We start from the raw sequence: 21,359 nt of genomic DNA, 5'->3' as shown, positions 1-21,359 counted from the left end.
TAATTAATTGTTAACTCTGTTTCTCCCCCACACATTTTCCGATCAGGTTGATAATTGAAACAATTATTTATTGTACCAAAACATGAATCAATAAACAAAAATACCCAATTAGTCAAATAATTATTAGTAATGAATTATTTTGTTTGATATCGAATAAGGGAAATAGCCTGTACATTATTGGTAGATATAGTTTTAACGACGGAGTTATTTCCCTTTAGTCTTTTTTTTAAAGGATTTTTTTTTTATTTTGCTTGTTTTTGTTCAGTTGAATTTGCCTGGCATGTCGAGAGTGCTGACCAGTTCAAAGGCTGTCCAGGTCATGCACGTCCTACGGTCCAACTGTGATGTATTGGGGACAAATCGCATCGGGTTGAACGGCGATCCCAGCATAGGGATACTGATCCCTTCGGCGTTATTTTATTATAAGTACACCTGGAGGTAGGTGAAGATGTCGGCTCATCCAGAGTTAATTTTAGATTCAAACATTAAACATAGTCAACTGATCTACAATGACTTTCAATCTATGCACCAAGCTATGCACCTGTTTAAGAACTAATGGTTAATGTTGGGTATTCTCTCCATCACATTTAGAGATCACAACAAGAGCCCAGCGTTTTCAAAGTCTTACACTGGGTAAATCTTGCCTTTGATTGGAAGTGCAGAGATGGAAATAACGTAGTCCTGTCTTCTTTACATTTATAAGTGGCAAAAGCTGGGGAAAGTATCGGCTTTTAGGGCTGACCATACAACGTCCTCGTTAGCCGCAGACTTATCATCGTCATCAACGTCATCATCAACTCCATCAGGGAGGGGGGGGGGGCTTGAGAGGCTCAAAAGCCCATGTCGAAAGCCCATATCAAAAGCCCATGTCGAAAGCCCATGTCAAAAGCCCATGTCAAAAGCCCATATCAAAAGCCCATGTCAAAAGCCCACCATAGAGAACAAGAGGAGATGGTTAAAACTGAATTCAGCGAGCCCGACGCAGTCGTCTAAGGCAGTCTAGTCTAAGGCAGTCTAGTCTAAGGCAGTCAAGTCAAGTCAGCCAACAATAATATGAAACCTTAACATCAGTAAAATAAAGTCACGTGCCACGTGGTCTTGAATGTGAATTGTAAAGCGTTTATTGTAAGCTATATACAACGAAAGACATTTTCTAAAACACTGCCCAGCCCTATTGCTATCGAAACAAAGAATATAAAAAAAGGGGAAGGTCTTCACAGAGGCTACTCAACAGGAATGATCAATCTTGAAACTTAGAAAGCGCTGTCTTATTAACAGGACTGGCAACTCTGTTCATTCGTCAGAATAATTACGTCCCCTGCTATTTCGATCTCAATCAAAATATCAATATACGTCAATATAATGGAATGTCTTACTAATTCACTGTATTATTATATCACATATACACAGTTTTATGGTCTGTCACAATCTGTTCTTTTAGTTCTTGTCGCGCTCCAAAAACTTTTTGTATTAATAAACTGTACGAAAATGATTTTCAGATGTTTTAAGATATGAAAGGAAATTGACATGAAGATGTTCTAATGAGTGTAATCAACTGATATTGTTATGCTTACCTATTGTGATTATTTAAAGTACCGGCTCAAATCTCATTACTTTCTAGTTTTACCGAGCACATTAAATTGTAATATTACCCAGCTTATGTCATTGTAATATTACCCAGCTTATGCCATTGTAATATTACCCAGCTTATGTCATTGTAATATTACCCAGCTTATGTCATTGTAATATTACCCAGCTTATGTCATTGTAATAGTCCTCAGGTTATTTCATTGTAATATTACCCAGCTTATGTCATTGTAATAGTCCTCAGGTTATTTCATTGTAATATTACCCAGCTTATGTCATTGTAATATTACCCAGCTTATGTCATTGTAATATTACCCAGCTTATGTCATTGTAATAGTCCTCAGGTTATTTCATTGTAATATTACCCAGCTTATGTCATTGTAATATTACCCAGCTTATGTCATTGTAATATTACCCAGCTTATGTCATTGTAATATTACCCAGCTTATGTCATTGTAATATTACCCAGCTTATGTCATTGTAATATTACCCAGCTTATGTCATTGTAATATTACCCAGCTTATGTCATTGTAATATTCCCCAGCTTATGTCATTGTAATATTCCCCAGCTTATGTCATTGTAATATTCCCCAGCTTATGTCATTGTAATATTCCCCAGCTTATGTCATTGTAATATTACCCAGCTTATGTCATTGTAATAGTCCTCAGGTTATTTCATTGTAATAGTCCTAAGGTTATGTCATTGTAATAGTCCTCAGGTTATTTCATTGTAATAGTCCTCAGGTTATGTCATTGTAATAGTCCTCAGGTTATGTCATTGTAATAGTCCTCAGGTTATTTCATTGTAATATTCCTCAGGTTATTTCATTGTAATATTCCTCAGGTTATGTCATTGTAATATTCCTCAGGTTATGTCATTGTAATATTACCCAGCTTATGTCATTGTAATATTACCCAGCTTATGTCATTGTAATATTCCTCAGGTTATTTCATTGTAATAGTCCTCAAGTTATTTCATTGTAATATTCCTCAGGTTATTTCATTGTAATATTCCTCAGGTTATTTCATTGTAATATTCCTCAGGTTATGTCATTGTAATAGTCCTCAGGTTATTTCATTGTAATAGTCCTCAGGTTATGTCATTGTAATAGTCCTCAGGTTATGTCATTGTAATAGTCCTCAGGTTATTTCATTGTAATAGTCCTCAGGTTATTTCATTGTAATATTCCTCAGGTTATTTCATTGTAATATACTCAGGTTATGTCATTGTAATATTCCTCAGGTTATGTCATTGTAATATTACCCAGCTTATGTCATTGTAATATTACCCAGCTTATGTCATTGTAATATTCCTCAGGTTATTTCATTGTAATAGTCCTCAGGTTATTTCATTGTAATAGTCCTCAGGTTATGTCATTGTAATAGTCCTCAGGTTATTTCATTGTAATAGTCCTCAGGTTATGTCATTGTAATAGTCCTCAGGTTATTTCATTGTAATAGTCCTCAGGTTATTTCATTGTAATAGTCCTCAGGTTATTTCATTGTAATAGTCCTCAGGTTATTTCATTGTAATAGTCCTCAGGTTATTTCATTGTAATATTCCTCAGGTTATTTCATTGTAATAGTCCTCAGGTTATTTCATTGTAATAGTCCTCAGGTTATTTCATTGTAATAGTCCTCAGGTTATTTCATTGTAATAGTCCTCAGGTTATTTCATTGTAATAGTCCTCAGGTTATTTCATTGTAATAGTCCTCAGGTTATTTCATTGTAATAGTCCTCAGGTTATGTCATTGTAATAGTCCTCAGGTTATGTCATTGTAATATTCCTCAGGTTATTTCATTGTAATATTCCTCAGGTTATTTCATTGTAATATTCCTCAGGTTATGTCATTGTAATATTCCTCAGGTTATGTCATTGTAATATTACCCAGCTTATGTCATTGTAATATTCCTCAGGTTATTTCATTGTAATAGTCCTCAGGTTATGTCATTGTAATAGTCCTCAGGTTATTTCATTGTAATAGTCCTCAGGTTATGTCATTGTAATATTCCTCAGGTTATGTCATTGTAATATTCCTCAGGTTATGTCATTGTAATAGTCCTCAGGTTATTTCATTGTAATATTCCTCAGGTTATTTCATTGTAATAGTCCTCAGGTTATGTCATTGTAATATTCCTCAGGTTATGTCATTGTAATAGTCCTCAGGTTATTTCATTGTAATAGTCCTCAGGTTATGTCATTGTAATAGTCCTCAGGTTATGTCATTGTAATAGTCCTCAGGTTATTTCATTGTAATAGTCCTCAGGTTATTTCATTGTAATAGTCCTCAGGTTATGTCATTGTAATAGTCCTCAGGTTATGTCATTGTAATAGTCCTCAGGTTATTTCATTGTAATAGTCCTCAGGTTATTTCATTGTAATAGTCCTCAGGTTATGTCATTGTAATAGTCCTCAGGTTATGTCATTGTAATAGTCCTCAGGTTATGTCATTGTAATATTCCTCAGGTTATTTCATTGTAATATTCCTCAGGTTATTTCATTGTAATATTCCTCAGGTTATTTCATTGTAATATTCCTCAGGTTATGTCATTGTAATATTCCTCAGGTTATGTCATTGTAATATTATCCAGCTTATGTCATTGTAATATTCCTCAGGTTATTTCATTGTAATAGTCCTCAGGTTATGTCATTGTAATAGTCCTCAGGTTATTTCATTGTAATAGTCCTCAGGTTATGTCATTGTAATATTCCTCAGGTTATTTTATTGTAATAGTCCTCAGGTTATTTCATTGTAATAGTCCTCAGGTTATTTCATTGTAATAGTCCTCAGGTTATTTCATTGTAATAGTCCTCAGGTTATTTCATTGTAATAGTCCTCAGGTTATGTCATTGTAATAGTCCTCAGGTTATGTCATTGTAATAGTCCTCAGGTTATGTCATTGTAATATTCCTCAGGTTATTTCATTGTAATATTCCTCAGGTTATTTCATTGTAATATTCCTCAGGTTATGTCATTGTAATATTCCTCAGGTTATGTCATTGTAATATTACCCAGCTTATGTCATTGTAATATTCCTCAGGTTATGTCATTGTAATAGTCCTCAGGTTATGTCATTGTAATAGTCCTCAGGTTATTTCATTGTAATAGTCCTCAGGTTATGTCATTGTAATATTCCTCAGGTTATGTCATTGTAATAGTCCTCAGGTTATTTCATTGTAATAGTCCTCAGGTTATATCATTGTAATAGTCCTCAGGTTATTTCATTGTAATAGTCCTCAGGTTATTTCATTGTAATAGTCCTCAGGTTATTTCATTGTAATAGTCCTCAGGTTATTTCATTGTAATAGTCCTCAGGTTATTTCATTGTAATAGTCCTCAGGTTATTTCATTGTAATAGTCCTCAGGTTATGTCATTGTAATAGTCCTCAGGTTATTTCATTGTAATAGTCCTCAGGTTGTCATTGTAATAGTCCTCAGGTTATTTCATTGTAATAGTCCTCAGGTTATTTCATTGTAATAGTCTTCAGGTTATTTCATTGTAATAGTCCTCAGGTTATTTTATTGTAATAGTCCTGAGGTTATTTCATTGTAATATTCCTCAGGTTATTTCATTGTAATAGTCCTCAGGTTATTTCATTGTAATAGTCCTCAGGTTATTTCATTGTAATAGTCCTCAGGTTATTTCATTGTAATAGTCCTCAGGTTATTTCATTGTAATAGTCCTCAGGTTATTTCATTGTAATAGTTCTCAGGTTATTTCATTGTAATAGTCCTCAGGTTATTTCATTGTAATAGTCCTCAGGTTATTTCATTGTAATATTCCTCAGGTTATGTCATTGTAATAGTCCTCAGGTTATGTCATTGTAATAGTCCTCAGGTTATTTCATTGTAATAGTCCTCAGGTTATGTCATTGTAATAGTCCTCAGGTTATGTCATTGTAATAGTCCTCAGGTTATGTCATTGTAATAGTCCTCAGGTTATGTCATTGTAATAGTCCTCAGGTTATGTCATTGTAATAGTCCTCAGGTTATTTCATTGTAATAGTCCTCAGGTTATTTCATTGTAATAGTCCTCAGGTTATTTCATTGTAATATTCCTCAGGTTATGTCATTGTAATAGTCCTCAGGTTATTTCATTGTAATAGTCCTCAGGTTATGTCATTGTAATAGTCCTCAGGTTATGTCATTGTAATAGTCCTCAGGTTATTTCATTGTAATAGTCCTCAGGTTATTTCATTGTAATATTCCTCAGGTTATTTCATTGTAATAGTCCTCAGGTTATTTCATTGTAATAGTCCTCAGGTTATTTCATTGTAATAGTCCTCAGGTTATTTCATTGTAATAGTCCTCAGGTTATTTCATTGTAATATTCCTCAGGTTATGTCATTGTAATAGTCCTCAGGTTATTTCATTGTAATAGACCTCAGGTTATTTCATTGTAATAGTCCTCAGGTTATGTCATTGTAATAGTCCTCAGGTTATGTCATTGTAATAGTCCTCAGGTTATTTCATTGTAATAGTCCTCAGGTTATGTCATTGTAATAGTCCTCAGGTTATTTCATTGTAATAGTCCTCAGGTTATGTCATTGTAATAGTCCTCAGGTTATTTCATTGTAATAGTCCTCAGGTTATGTCATTGTAATAGTCCTAAGGTTATTTCATTGTAATAGTCCTCAGGTTATGTCATTGTAATAGTCCTCAGGTTATGTCATTGTAATAGTCCTCAGGTTATGTCATTGTAATAGTCCTCAGCTTATGTCATTGTAATAGTCCTCAGGTTATTTCATTGTAATAGTCCTCAGGTTATTTCATTGTAATAGTCCTCAGCTTATGTCATTGTAATAGTCCTCAGGTTATTTCATTGTAATAGTCCTCAGGTTATTTCATTGTAATAGTCCTCAGGTTATTTCATTGTAATAGTCCTCAGGTTATTTCATTGTAATAGTCCTCAGGTTATTTCATTGTAATAGTCCTCAGGTTATGTCATTGTAATAGTCCTCAGGTTATTTCATTGTAATATTCCTCAGGTTATTTCATTGTAATATTCCTCAGGTTATTTCATTGTAATATTTCTCAGCTTATTTCATTGTAATATACTTCAGGTTATTGCACTGTATCATTCCCCCCCCCCTTATTGTAATGTAATATTCCCAGGTTATTGTTGTATTATTGCTTAGTATATTGCATTGAATCTTTTGCATTTTAGTTCATTGTATCATTGTATTAATCTCTAACACACGTACACAGTCAATCTCTAACACACTTACACAGTCAATCTCTAACACACTACATAGTAAAATCTCTAACACACTACATAGTAAAATCTCTAACACACTACATAGTAAAATCTCTAACACATTACATAGTAAAATCTCTAACACACTACATAGTAAAATCTCTAACACACTAGTTTTGTTATTTCCTCAGTACGTACAGTCGTCATATTGAGGCCAATCACAAACTTGTCACTGTGAGTAAAACACAATTTCTAGACAGCCTTAAACTAGACAACTACTTGCTGCACATGTAAGTGGTTCGTGGAACAGCCTACACATTTTTATGATCTACTCCTTCACGCTGTGTATTTTCAAATAAAACCTTAAAGTATTATTCTATTCTAGACTAGTAACATTTCCTCAGCAGTATTCATTTATGAGATAAGGGGATATTAGCAAAACATTAATACATAGCCATTTATCTGATAATTATCAGGCAAGCGCTTTAAATTCTATTCCCAATGGGAAAGCATAATTTCAAAATCCACTTTTTTGGGGTGTACTAATGTGAAGCATAAAACACTGGAGACTACTTTTGAGACATAAAACATGGGAGACTACTTTTGAAGCATAAAACATTGTTAGACGCGTCAGCAAACCTGCTAGAACCACTGAAGCAGCCAGGGAACAAAGTTCGCATGGAGACATCCATGTATACCACCATCTAGCACCCTGACTTTCTGCTAATATTCTTCTATGTTCCACAGAAGAGTTGCCGTAGGTCACTACTCTTCAATCTCTATTTGCTCTATTTTGGGGGGGGGGGGGCTTTCGTTTCTGCTACGTCTTGTTGGTGACAACATCCTTGTGCTTCTCAAACTGTGACAACATCCTTGTGCTTCTCAAACTGTGACAACATCCTTGTGCTTCTCAAACTGTGACAACATCCTTGTGCTTCTCAAACTGTGACAACATCCTTGTGCTTCTCAAACTGTGACAACATCCTTGTGCTTCTCAAACAGTGACAACATCCTTGTGCTTCTCAAACTGTGACAACATCCTTGTGCTTCTCAAACTGTGACAACATCCTTGTGCTTCTCAAACTGTGACAACATCCTTGTGCTTCTCAAACTGTGACAACATCCTTGTGCTTCTCAAACTGTGACAACATCCTTGTGCTTCTCAAACTGTTCACCCAAATGTCTCCTCATGAGCTCATTGTAACGATCATTTATAATAGAATGCTAGATTTGAAGATGGCTTAATGTTACGATGAGATTGTGTTGATCAGACAATGCGTTTTTGATGTTATAATTTAGTGTAGATTTCAAGTTGAATCAATGACTGAACACTCAAACAATATCGTTATATTGGAGATTCAAATGTCAACTATTAATCCGAAACAACTAAGAACCATCAACAATGAATACAAAGCTTTCATTCTAGAACTAGGAATCACTTTTACAAAATGTACAGACTATATACTTCCATGTCATGAAACAAGTTTAACTCTCTTCCTTCAGGCTCTTGTCTACAACTCCGTCCTTTCAAATTCCTCTTGCTATATTTGCTCCTTTTAGGGTCCTACAATTCTTGCCTGCTTCAGTTCCAAGAAAGCAACTCTTCTGTTCCATTCGTCACCATGACCTTGCTGTGCAGACGCTGCAGAATCTAAAAATAAACTTAATTCAATAGCTGCTTTATGCTACGTGACACTGATAAAATACAAAATTAAACGTCTTTCCTCTTCCTTCTTCTCCTGTTACTCTCTTTCTCTTTTTTTCTCTCTCTCTGATTCTTTCATTTCTGTAAACACTATGTCTGTACACTATATGACAGTGATGGGCGAGTGGCGATTGCGGGTACAGATTTATGGGAGGTGATCTACTCCAAGTTGCACTACGAAGAACGTCACATTATGGTGTCTACTAAGTTCATCAACTTTGGGGTCTACGTCTACGGAGTGACCAACGAGATGTCCTACATCAACCCTGTCAACTTTGTTATCACCAACATCAACATGGTAAGTTGCCTAGTCACTTTGTCATCACCAACACGGTAAGTTGTCTCGTCACTTAGTCATCACCAACACGGTAAGTTGTCTCGTCACTTAGTCATCACCAACACGGTAAGTTGTCTCGTCACTTAGTCATCACCAACACGGTAAGTTGTCTCGTCACTTAGTCATCACCAACACGGTAAGTTGTCTCGTCACTTAGTCATCACCAACACGGTAAGTTCTCTCGTCACTTAGTCATCACCAACACGTTAAGTTGTCTCGTCACTTAGTCATCACCAACACGGTAAATTCTCTCGTCACTTAGTCAAAATTAACATTGACACGGTCACTGTCTTTCAGACTACTCTGTGAGGGCGGACTAACGACAAGATAAGGGTTAGAGTGCAAAGGTCTCATACGTATGTGAAAGCCACTCCAACTAACTAGTCTTTCTTCCAAACAAAAATGTATGGAATGTGGCTCCGTCTCATTAAGAATAAAGACCATGTGCCCCAAAGAATCTGTTGTCCTCTTCCATAGAAATGAAGATTCTTTGTCCCTCAAAGGGTTGTAGTGCCCTCTCAAAAGAAATGAAGCATGTCCCCCAAAGGGCTGTAGTGCATTCTCAAAACAAATGAGGTAAATTAAGAATCGGTACTTTATAGTTTAGTCAGTGTTCTCATTTTGATGTCGCATTTCTGCTTATTAACCTTCACCTAGACCAATTAAGTTTATATTTGTATTCCTTTTTTGTAAGTTAAAATTTTTCGTCTGAGCAGTTCGGGACAGTTAAGAAACCCTAATTTTGCTAAATCAAAAAAAAAAAAAAAAAACACAAACAAAAAAACTTTTTTTTTCTAACAAGAATTCAAAGAGAGTTTGTGTAATCACAAAAATAGTTGCATCAGAACTTTGCAAGCTGCAAAATAGCGTGATATCGGATATTCAATGACGGACGGACGGACAGACCATACAAAACTAATAGGGCTTTTCCCCTTTCGAGGGTCGCTAAATAATTTTTTTTTTAATGATGACCAAATGCTGGCCTTTAGTAAGTTCCGTTTTGCCTCATACAGCCTTGTGTGTCCACTCTTGATGAGATGTTGATGAAAGACGAGATAGATAATGACTGCGATGGAAAAATAGATGAAGAAATGAAAGACAACATAGGTTAGTGTAGCCATTAACGATAACAAACTCCTGCGACCGTTCCAAACGTTGGTCTATATCCCAAGAGGTCGCTAGCTCAATTTACCAATTGAAATCGATGATTTCTCTCGCACTGATGTCAGCCATTGGTAAGAGCTGATACTAACAGGCAACTCCTCTAAACTTTGATGTCCCTGTAGGACAGGGGTTCTCAACCTGTGGGTCGCGACCCCTTTGGGGGTCGATTGACGATTTGCCAGGGGTCACCTATGAACATCGAAAAAATTGATTTTTTTTGGTCTATTCTTCTATTGCTGTTGGGGGGGGGGGGTAGCGGCAGATTGGGGGATTGTAAAAAAGGGTCGCCGAGCCTAAAAGGTTGAGAACCGCTGCTGTAGGACGTTTGGATCTGGTCTCTCCTCGTGTTAATCCTTTTGAAAGAATGTGGGATCTAATACGAGAAGTTATTTCTAAACTCTAAATGACAAGCAGAATAAATAAAAGCAGGCAAATAATTTTGTTTTAATTTGTTATTGGCCTACTTCTCTCGTAGTATGACTATCGTTCTTGTCGTAGAGATTTTTTTCTGGAGAGACATTCCCGTCAAACCAACGCAGGTAAAGGCGGTATTAGCTTTGATGGTAAACCAGGTAGAGAAACTAGCCATTTATGTTTGGCTAGATTGACTGAGAGAGTCCACAACTAAAGCTTAGGTTGACTAGAGAATAGCACTGACATTATGCTAGTGATATATACTGTTGTCCAAATGTATCTAATCCATTTTATTTAATCGGTATGCAGCATTACGTTAATAAAAGTTTGAAAGTCCTAAAGAACTAAATACATCATTTTTGTTTTATTGTTATTCACATGTTCACTCAATGAACTTATCTGTTTGATACTACACTCAATGAACTTATCTGTTTGATACTACTTTAATTATGAAATATAAATGGAGTTTGAAGCGTAAGTGCTGAGACAAATGATCAACAAACAGATCAGCAGCGGTTACTGATTGGGTGAAACATAGATAAGCTTCGACGAGGATTCGAACCCCGTCCCGGCCACATCGCCTTGCAGTGAAGCAGGAAAAGACTACCCTGGATTGCAGGGGAGGGGTAACGCATCTTGGATGGAAATCTGGCCTTGGAAAAAAATTGTCTTCTCTCTTATTTCTTTCCTGCTGTTTTTGTCTCCTTTCTGGCAATGACGTTTCAAAGCATTGTCTAAAAAGTCTTTCTACTAATTACTTGAGACAATCTGTTATCAAACTCTATCTTCTCATTAAGAAAATATTTTTTTAAAATCAAACTTTAACATTAAAATAAAGTGTCAAAAGTCTTTTATGGTCGAAGAACATCGACAAGCCGTATTACGGCAAGTGCCCCGCATTTTGTCCACCACTGGTCAATAGGACAATTCGGAGGAAAGGAAAAGATGAGACTAAGAAATGACAACTAAATTGTGAATTAAAAAAAAAAAAAAAGAAATGAGAAGATAGATAATGATGTTGATAAGTAGACAGATTGTAAAAGTAACATGCTTTAACTTTTGACAGATAATGATGGTGATGACAAAATCGATGAGGATTTAAATGACAATGAACCAGAGAGTGAGTCAGTGTTTAATAATAGCTTCATTTTTTCCCTTCTGTTATGCACAGCCATGTCTAATTAAGGTTAACAAAAATATTTACAGTTTTTAACAAAGCTTATATCATCTCTCTGTATATGTCTGTCTTGTAAAAAGTGTGTACACGTTTTTTCTCTCTTACCCATTCTCGGATCAAGTTAAAACTTTGCACTATTATTGGCATAGACAAGATATGAATCGTCTTAAAAAAATAACCATTTAGTCAATTAATTACTGGTAATTAATTATTTTGTTTGAAACCAACAAGGGAAATTAATCCTTTAATATTCACAGATGCGTCTAAAAATGTAGGGTTTCGTCCCCTTAGATACGATCTGTGGGATTTTTCTGTGCAGGGACCAATGCTTTGGAAATCACTCCCCATTGATCTTAGACAGACAACATGCTACACTACATTCAAGAAGAACATCTGTTTAAAACTTTTTAAGATTACTTGTCATTTTAGCTCTCGTGTTTTTGTTTGTAATGTTATCACAGCTCCTTGAGCCTACATTTTGTTTGTTAATAGCGCTTTATAAATAACAATACTATTATTATTATTTCGGATCATGTTGGAACATACAACAAAATGTGTTGTACCTAAACAAAGCATGGACCATGTAAACGTTAACCAACCAGTCGATTTATTATTGGTAGTTCTATGCTATTGTTTGGCATCGAGTAAGAGAAATGACTTCTACATTAGTGAGATAAATAGTTGTAAGTGCGGAGCTCTTTCTATTAGATAAGCTTTGTTTATAAGAAAAAGATTTTTAATATTTTGCTTGTTTTATTTTTCTTCTCGGTATTTGATCTCAGACTTTCTAGAATATTTGATGAATGATTAATGATGCTTTTAAGTAGAAAATAATAATATTTCATTCTAAACACTGTTCCAGAGACTTTAGCATGTATTCTAGACATCAAAGAGTTTTGTCAATGGCGCAAAGGCAGAGTCTGGATCTCTTTATCTTGCATAAGAAGGGGGATCTTTTTGACTAGCTTATAGGAGGGCGGCGTAACAGGGGCGCCCTCCCAGAATCGCTACTCTGGCGCCATTTTGCCCGCACTGGCATAGAGGACAGTAGCTAGCAGCTAATGGCATCTGAAAAAGACAGATGAAGAGCTCTCGTCAAGGGCCCGGGCCACACATTTGAGGCCCTTGCTACAGACAACCGTAGAAGAGTAAACGGCTTTGTTTGAATTAGATGTGGCAAATTACGATGGTCGCAACTGGGTTTGCTTAGTCTTGTGAAAAACTGCTCTCATTTTTAATTTCATACACTATATCATACAAGCGGAACTATTATATATCGTATATAAATACAAACAAATTGTAATTTAATCTCTTCTTGACTTTTTGAATACGTTCATATAAGAAAATATTTTTTTTTTAAATATTTAAAAACAACAGCAAAGCTTATAATAAGCAATTAGTTCAACTCAAACTGTAGCATAAAAAAATATTAATTACCAATAGTTAATTAAGTGACTGTTTTTTTTTATTTAAAAAGCTTATAACAACCCACTCTGTCTATCTGTCTGTCTGTCTGTCGGTCTGGCCAAAAGTTTGTACACGTTATTTGAACATATTTGTCGTGATTCTGCACAATTGAGATTGGATGTGGGAGAAATAACTTTTACCAGATAGACAGACGAGTAAGCTTTGTAAAAAAAAAAAGTAAATTTCCCCCATTAGATCTTGCAATTTATAGAGCAAATAATGCTAAGGTCATCTGTATCTTTGACCAACGGTTAACGAGCAGAGTGTCATGTGGCCAGCACAACGACCAACCACCTTTACTTTACCCAACTAAGTCAGGTACCCATTAGAGCAGAGTGTCATGTGGCCAGCACAACGACCAACCACCTTTACTTTACCCAACTAAGTCAGCACAACGACCAACCACCTTTACTTTACCCAACTAAGTCAGGTACACATTAGAGCAGAGTGTCATGTGGCCAGCACAACGACCAACCACCTTTACTTTACCCAACTTAGTCAGGTACCCATTAGAGCAGAGTGTCATGTGGCCAGCACAACGACCAACCACCTTTACTTTACCCAACTAAGTCAGGTACCCATTAGAGCAGAGTGTCATGTGACCGGCACAACGACCAACCACCTTTACCTTACCCAACTAAGTCAGGTACACATTAGAGCAGAGTGTCATGTGGCCAGCACAACGACCAACCACCTTTACTTTACCCAACTAAGTCAGGTACCCATTAGAGCAGAGTGTCATGTGGCCAGCACAACGACCAACCACCTTTACTTTACCCAACTAAGTCAGGTACCCATTAGAGCAGAGTGTCATGTGGCCAGCACAACGACCAACCACCTTTACTTTACCCAACTAAGTCAGGTACACATTAGAGCAGAGTGTCATGTGGCCAGCACAACGACCAACCACCTTTACTTTACCCAACTAAGTCAGGTACACATTAGAGCAGAGTGTCATGTGGCCAGCACAACGACCAACCACCATTACTTTACCCAACTAAGTCAGGTACCCATTAGAGCAGAGTGTCATGTGGCCAGCACAACGACCAACCACCATTACTTTACCCAACTAAGTCAGGTACACATTAGAGCAGAGTGTCATGTGGCCAGCACAACGACCAACCACCTTTACTTTACCCAACTAAGTCAGGTACACATTAGAGCAGAGTGTCATGTGGCCAGCACAACGACCAACCACCATTACTTTACCCAACTAAGTCAGGTACCCATAAGAGCAGAGTGTCATGTGGCCAGCACAACGACCAACCACCTTTACTTCCCCCAACTAAGTCAGCACAACGACCAACCACCTTTACTTTACCCAACTAAGTCAGCACAACGACCAACCACCTTTACTTTACCCAACTAAGTCAGCACAACGACAAACCACCTTTACTTTACCCAACTAAGTCAGGTACACAACGACCAACCACCTTTACTTTACACAACTAAGTCAGCAAAACGACCAACCACCTTTACTTTACCCAACTAAGTCAGCACAACGACCAACCACCTTTACTTTACCCAACTAAGTCAGCACAACGACCAACCACCTTTACTTTACCCAACTAAGTCAGGTACACAACGACCAACCACCTTTACTTTACACAACTAAGTCAGCACAACGACCAACCACCTTGACTTCCCACAACTAAGTCAGCACAACGACCAACCACCTTGACTTCCCCCAACTAAGTCAGCACAACGACCAACCACATTGACTTCCCCCAACTAAGTCAGCACAACGACCAACCACCTTGACTTCCCCCAACTAAGTCAGCACAACGACCAACCACCTTTACTTTACCCAACTAAGTCAGCACAACGACCAACCACCTTGACTTCCCCCAACTAAGTCAGCACAACGACCAACCACTTTGACTTCCCCCAACTAAGTCAGCACAACGACCAACCACCTTGACTTCCCACAACTAAGTCAGCACAACGACCAACCAATTAAGTCAGGTACACAACGACCAACCACCTTTACTTTACCCAACTAAGTCAGCACAACGACCAACCACCTTGACTTCCCACAACTAAGTCAGCACAACGACCAACCACCTTTACTTTACCCAACTAAGTCAGCACAACGACCAACCACCTTGACTTCCCACAACTAAGTCAGCACAACGACCAACCACCTTTACTTTACCCAACTAAGTCAGCACAACGACCAACCACCTTTACTTTACCCAACTAAGTCAGCACAACGACCAACCACCTTTACTTTACCCAACTAAGTCAGCACAACGACCAACCACCTTTACTTTACCCAACTAAGTCAGCACAACGACCAACCACCTTTACTTTACCCAACTAAGTCAGCACAACGACCAACCACCTTTACTTTACTCAACTAAGTCAGCACAACATCAACCACCTTTACTTTACCCAATTAAGTCAGGTACACAACGACCAACCACCTTTACTTTACCCAACTAAGTCAGCACAACGACCAACAACCTTTACTTTACCCAACTAAGCCAGCACAACGACCAACCACCTTTACTTTACCCAACTAAGTCAGCACAACGACCAACCACTTTTACTATACCCAACTAAGTCAGCACAACGACCAACCACCTTGACTTTCCCCAACTAAGTCAGCACAACGACCAACCACCTTTACTTTACCCAACTAAGTCAGCACAACGACCAACCACCTTTACTTTACCCAACTAAGTCAGCACAACGACCAACCACCTTGACTTCCCACAACTAAGTCAGCACAACGACCAACCACCTTGACTTCCCCCAACAAAGTCAGCACAACGACCAACCACATTGACTTCCCCCAACTAAGTCAGCACAACGACCAACCACCTTGACTTCCCCCAACTAAGTCAGCACAACGACCAACCACCTTTACTTTACTCAACTAAGTCAGCACAACGACCAATTACTTGACTTCCCCCAACTAAGTCAGCACAACGACCAACCACCTTGATTTCCCCCAACTAAGTCAGCACAACGACCAACCACCTTGACTTCCCCCAACTAAGTCAGCACAACGACCAACCACCTTGACTTCCCCCAACTAAGTCAGGTACACAACGACCAACCACCTTTACTTTACCCAACTAAGTCAGCACAACGACCAACCACCTTTACTTTACCCAACTAAGTCAGCACAACGACCAACCACCTTGACTTCCCCCAAACTAAGTCAGCACAACGACCAACTACTTTGCTTTACCCAACTAAGTCAGCACAACGACCAACCACCTTGACTTCCCCAAACTAAGTCAGCACAACGACCAAACACCTTGACTTCCCACAACTAAGTCAGCACAACGACCAACCACCTTGACTTCCCCCAACTAAGTCAGCACAACGACCAACCACCTTTACTTTACCCAACTAAGTCAGCACAACAACCAACCACCTTTACTTTACCCAACTAAGTCAGCACAACGACCAACCACCTTGACTTCCCACAACTAAGTCAGCACAACGACCAACCACCTTTACTTTACCCAACTAAGTCAGCACAACGACCAACCACCTTTACTTTACCCAACTAAGTCAGCACAACGACCAACCACCTTTACTTTACCCAACTAAGTCAGCACAACGACCAACCACCTTTACTTTACCCAACTAAGTCAGCACAACGACCAACCACCTTTACTTTACCCAACTAAGTCAGCACAACGACCAACCACCTTGACTTCCCACAACTAAGTCAGCACAACGACCAACCACCTTTACTTTACCCAACTAAGTCAGCACAACGACCAACCACTTTTACTTTACCCAACTAAGTCAGCACAACGACCAACCACCTTTACTTTACCCAACTAAGTCAGCACAACGACCAACCACCTTTACTTTACCCAACTAAGTCAGCACAACGACCAACCACCTTTACTTTACCCAACTAAGTCAGCACAACGACCAACCACCTTTACTTTACTCAACTAAGTCAGCACAACATCAACCACCTTTACTTTACCCAATTAAGTCAGGTACACAACGACCAACCACCTTTACTTTACCCAACTAAGTCAGCACAACGACCAACCACCTTGACTTCCCACAACTAAGTCAGCACAACGACCAACCACCTTTACTTTACCCAACTAAGTCAGCACAACGACCAACCACCTTTACTTTACCCAACTAAGTCAGCACAACGACCAACCACCTTTACTTTACCCAACTAAGTCAGCACAACGACCAACCACCTTTACTTTACCCAACTAAGTCAGCACAACGACCAACCACCTTTACTTTACCCAACTAAGTCAGCACAACGACCAACCACCTTTACTTTACTCAACTAAGTCAGCACAACATCAACCACCTTTACTTTACCCAATTAAGTCAGGTACACAACGACCAACCACCTTTACTTTACCCAACTAAGTCAGCACAACGACCAACCACCTTTACTTTACCCAACTAAGCCAGCACAACGACCAACCACCTTTACTTTACCCAACTAAGTCAGCACAACGACCAACCACCTTGACTTCCCCCAACTAAGTCAGCACAACGACCAACCACCTTTACTTTACCGAACTAAGTCAACACAACGACCAACCACCTTGACTTCCCCCAACTAAGTCAGCACAACGACCAACCACCTTTAATTTACCCAACTAAGTCAGCACAACGACCAACCACCTTGACTTCCCCCAACTAAGTCAGCACAACGACCAACCACTTTTACTATACCCAACTAAGTCAGCACAACGACCAACCACCTTGACTTACCACAACTAAGTCAGCACAACGACCAACCACCTTTACTTTACCCAACTAAGTCAGCACAACGACCAACCACCTTTACTATACCCAACTAAGTCAGCACAACGACCAACCACCTTGACTTCCCCCAACTAAGTCAGCACAACGACCAACCACCTTTACGTTACCCAACTAAGTCAGCACAACGACCAACCACCTTTACTTTACCCAACTAAGTCAGCACAACGACCAACCACCTTGACTTCCCCCAACTAAGTCAGCACAACGACCAACCACCTTGACTTCCCCCAACTAAGTCAGCACAACGACCAACCACCTTGACTTCCCCCAACTAAGTCAGCACAACGACCAACCACCTTTACGTTACCCAACTAAGTCAGCACAACGACCAACCACCTTGACTTCCCCCAACTAAGTTAGGTACACAACGACCAACCACCTTTACTTTACCCAACTAAGTCAGCACAACGACCAACCACCTTTACTTTACCCAACTAAGTCAGCACAACGACCAACCACTTTTACTATACCCAACTAAGTCAGCACAACGACCAACCACCTTGACTTCCCACAACTAAGTCAGGTACACAACGTCCAACCACCTTTACTTTACCCAACTAAGTAAGCACAACGACCAACCACCTTTACTTTACCCAACTAAGTCAGGTACACAACGACCAACCACCTTTACTTTACCCAACTAAGTCAGCACAACGACCAACAACCTTTACTTTACCCAACTAAGCCAGCACAACGACCAACCACCTTTACTTTACCCAACTAAGTCAGCACAACGACCAACCACTTTTACTATACCCAACTAAGTCAGCACAACGACCAACCACCTTGACTTTCCCCAACTAAGTCAGCACAACGACCAACCACCTTTACTTTACCCAACTAAGTCAGCACAACGACCAACCACCTTTACTTTACCCAACTAAGTCAGCACAACGACCAACCACCTTGACTTCCCACAACTAAGTCAGCACAACGACCAACCACCTTGACTTCCCCCAACAAAGTCAGCACAACGACCAACCACATTGACTTCCCCCAACTAAGTCAGCACAACGACCAACCACCTTGACTTCCCCCAACTAAGTCAGCACAACGACCAACCACCTTTACTTTACTCAACTAAGTCAGCACAACGACCAATTACTTGACTTCCCCCAACTAAGTCAGCACAACGACCAACCACCTTGATTTCCCCCAACTAAGTCAGCACAACGACCAACCACCTTGACTTCCCCCAACTAAGTCAGCACAACGACCAACCACCTTGACTTCCCCCAACTAAGTCAGGTACACAACGACCAACCACCTTTACTTTACCCAACTAAGTCAGCACAACGACCAACCACCTTTACTTTACCCAACTAAGTCAGCACAACGACCAACCACCTTGACTTCCCCCAAACTAAGTCAGCACAACGACCAACTACTTTGCTTTACCCAACTAAGTCAGCACAACGACCAACCACCTTGACTTCCCCAAACTAAGTCAGCACAACGACCAAACACCTTGACTTCCCACAACTAAGTCAGCACAACGACCAACCACCTTGACTTCCCCCAACTAAGTCAGCACAACGACCAACCACCTTTACTTTACCCAACTAAGTCAGCACAACAACCAACCACCTTTACTTTACCCAACTAAGTCAGCACAACGACCAACCACCTTGACTTCCCACAACTAAGTCAGCACAACGACCAACCACCTTTACTTTACCCAACTAAGTCAGCACAACGACCAACCACCTTTACTTTACCCAACTAAGTCAGCACAACGACCAACCACCTTTACTTTACCCAACTAAGTCAGCACAACGACCAACCACCTTTACTTTACCCAACTAAGTCAGCACAACGACCAACCACCTTTACTTTACCCAACTAAGTCAGCACAACGACCAACCACCTTGACTTCCCACAACTAAGTCAGCACAACGACCAACCACCTTTACTTTACCCAACTAAGTCAGCACAACGACCAACCACTTTTACTTTACCCAACTAAGTCAGCACAACGACCAACCACCTTTACTTTACCCAACTAAGTCAGCACAACGACCAACCACCTTTACTTTACCCAACTAAGTCAGCACAACGACCAACCACCTTTACTTTACCCAACTAAGTCAGCACAACGACCAACCACCTTTACTTTACTCAACTAAGTCAGCACAACATCAACCACCTTTACTTTACCCAATTAAGTCAGGTACACAACGACCAACCACCTTTACTTTACCCAACTAAGTCAGCACAACGACCAACCACCTTGACTTCCCACAACTAAGTCAGCACAACGACCAACCACCTTTACTTTACCCAACTAAGTCAGCACAACGACCAACCACCTTTACTTTACCCAACTAAGTCAGCACAACGACCAACCACCTTTACTTTACCCAACTAAGTCAGCACAACGACCAACCACCTTTACTTTACCCAACTAAGTCAGCACAACGACCAACCACCTTTACTTTACCCAACTAAGTCAGCACAACGACCAACCACCTTTACTTTACTCAACTAAGTCAGCACAACATCAACCACCTTTACTTTACCCAATTAAGTCAGGTACACAACGACCAACCACCTTTACTTTACCCAACTAAGTCAGCACAACGACCAACCACCTTTACTTTACCCAACTAAGCCAGCACAACGACCAACCACCTTTACTTTACCCAACTAAGTCAGCACAACGACCAACCGCCTTGACTTCCCCCAACTAAGTCAGCACAACGACCAACCACCTTTACTTTACCGAACTAAGTCAACACAACGACCAACCACCTTGACTTCCCCCAACTAAGTCAGCACAACGACCAACCACCTTTAATTTACCCAACTAAGTCAGCACAACGACCAACCACCTTGACTTCCCCCAACTAAGTCAGCACAACGACCAACCACTTTTACTATACCCAACTAAGTCAGCACAACGACCAACCACCTTGACTTACCACAACTAAGTCAGCACAACGACCAACCACCTTTACTTTACCCAACTAAGTCAGCACAACGACCAACCACCTTTACTATACCCAACTAAGTCAGCACAACGACCAACCACCTTGACTTCCCCCAACTAAGTCAGCACAACGACCAACCACCTTTACGTTACCCAACTAAGTCAGCACAACGACCAACCACCTTTACTTTACCCAACTAAGTCAGCACAACGACCAACCACCTTGACTTCCCCCAACTAAGTCAGCACAACGACCAACCACCTTGACTTCCCCCAACTAAGTCAGCACAACGACCAACCACCTTGACTTCCCCCAACTAAGTCAGCACAACGACCAACCACCTTTACGTTACCCAACTAAGTCAGCACAACGACCAACCACCTTGACTTCCCCCAACTAAGTTAGGTACACAACGACCAACCACCTTTACTTTACCCAACTAAGTCAGCACAACGACCAACCACCTTTACTTTACCCAACTAAGTCAGCACAACGACCAACCACTTTTACTATACCCAACTAAGTCAGCACAACGACCAACCACCTTGACTTCCCACAACTAAGTCAGGTACACAACGTCCAACCACCTTTACTTTACCCAA

The 21,359-nt window shown here is 39.7% G+C and overlaps 1 protein-coding gene across 4 annotated transcripts in view; it reads left to right on the top strand.

Annotated features, from left to right (window-relative positions):
- Positions 1-21,359, top strand: part of LOC106055865 (uncharacterized) — a 133,379-nt gene that overhangs the window by 78,481 nt on the left and 33,539 nt on the right. For all 4 annotated transcript variants that reach the window (XR_008776467.1, XR_008776468.1, XR_008776469.1 and 1 more), the window contains exons 22-26: positions 266-438; positions 6,979-7,077; positions 8,607-8,790; positions 9,843-9,936; positions 11,474-11,527. Coding sequence is in view for 1 of the 4 variants with exons in the window: in XM_056019591.1 (XP_055875566.1) it covers positions 266-438; positions 6,979-7,077; positions 8,607-8,790; positions 9,843-9,936; positions 11,474-11,527 (604 nt within the window). In the remaining 3 variants the exon portion in view is untranslated. The remainder of the gene's footprint in view (positions 1-265; positions 439-6,978; positions 7,078-8,606; positions 8,791-9,842; positions 9,937-11,473; positions 11,528-21,359) is intronic.

Source organism: Biomphalaria glabrata, chromosome 2 (genome assembly GCF_947242115.1).
Source record: "Biomphalaria glabrata chromosome 2, xgBioGlab47.1, whole genome shotgun sequence".
Taxonomy (NCBI): Eukaryota; Metazoa; Mollusca; class Gastropoda; family Planorbidae; genus Biomphalaria; species Biomphalaria glabrata.
The sequence above is the reverse complement of the archived record's forward strand: the minus strand, read 5'-3'. Positions and strand labels throughout refer to the sequence as shown.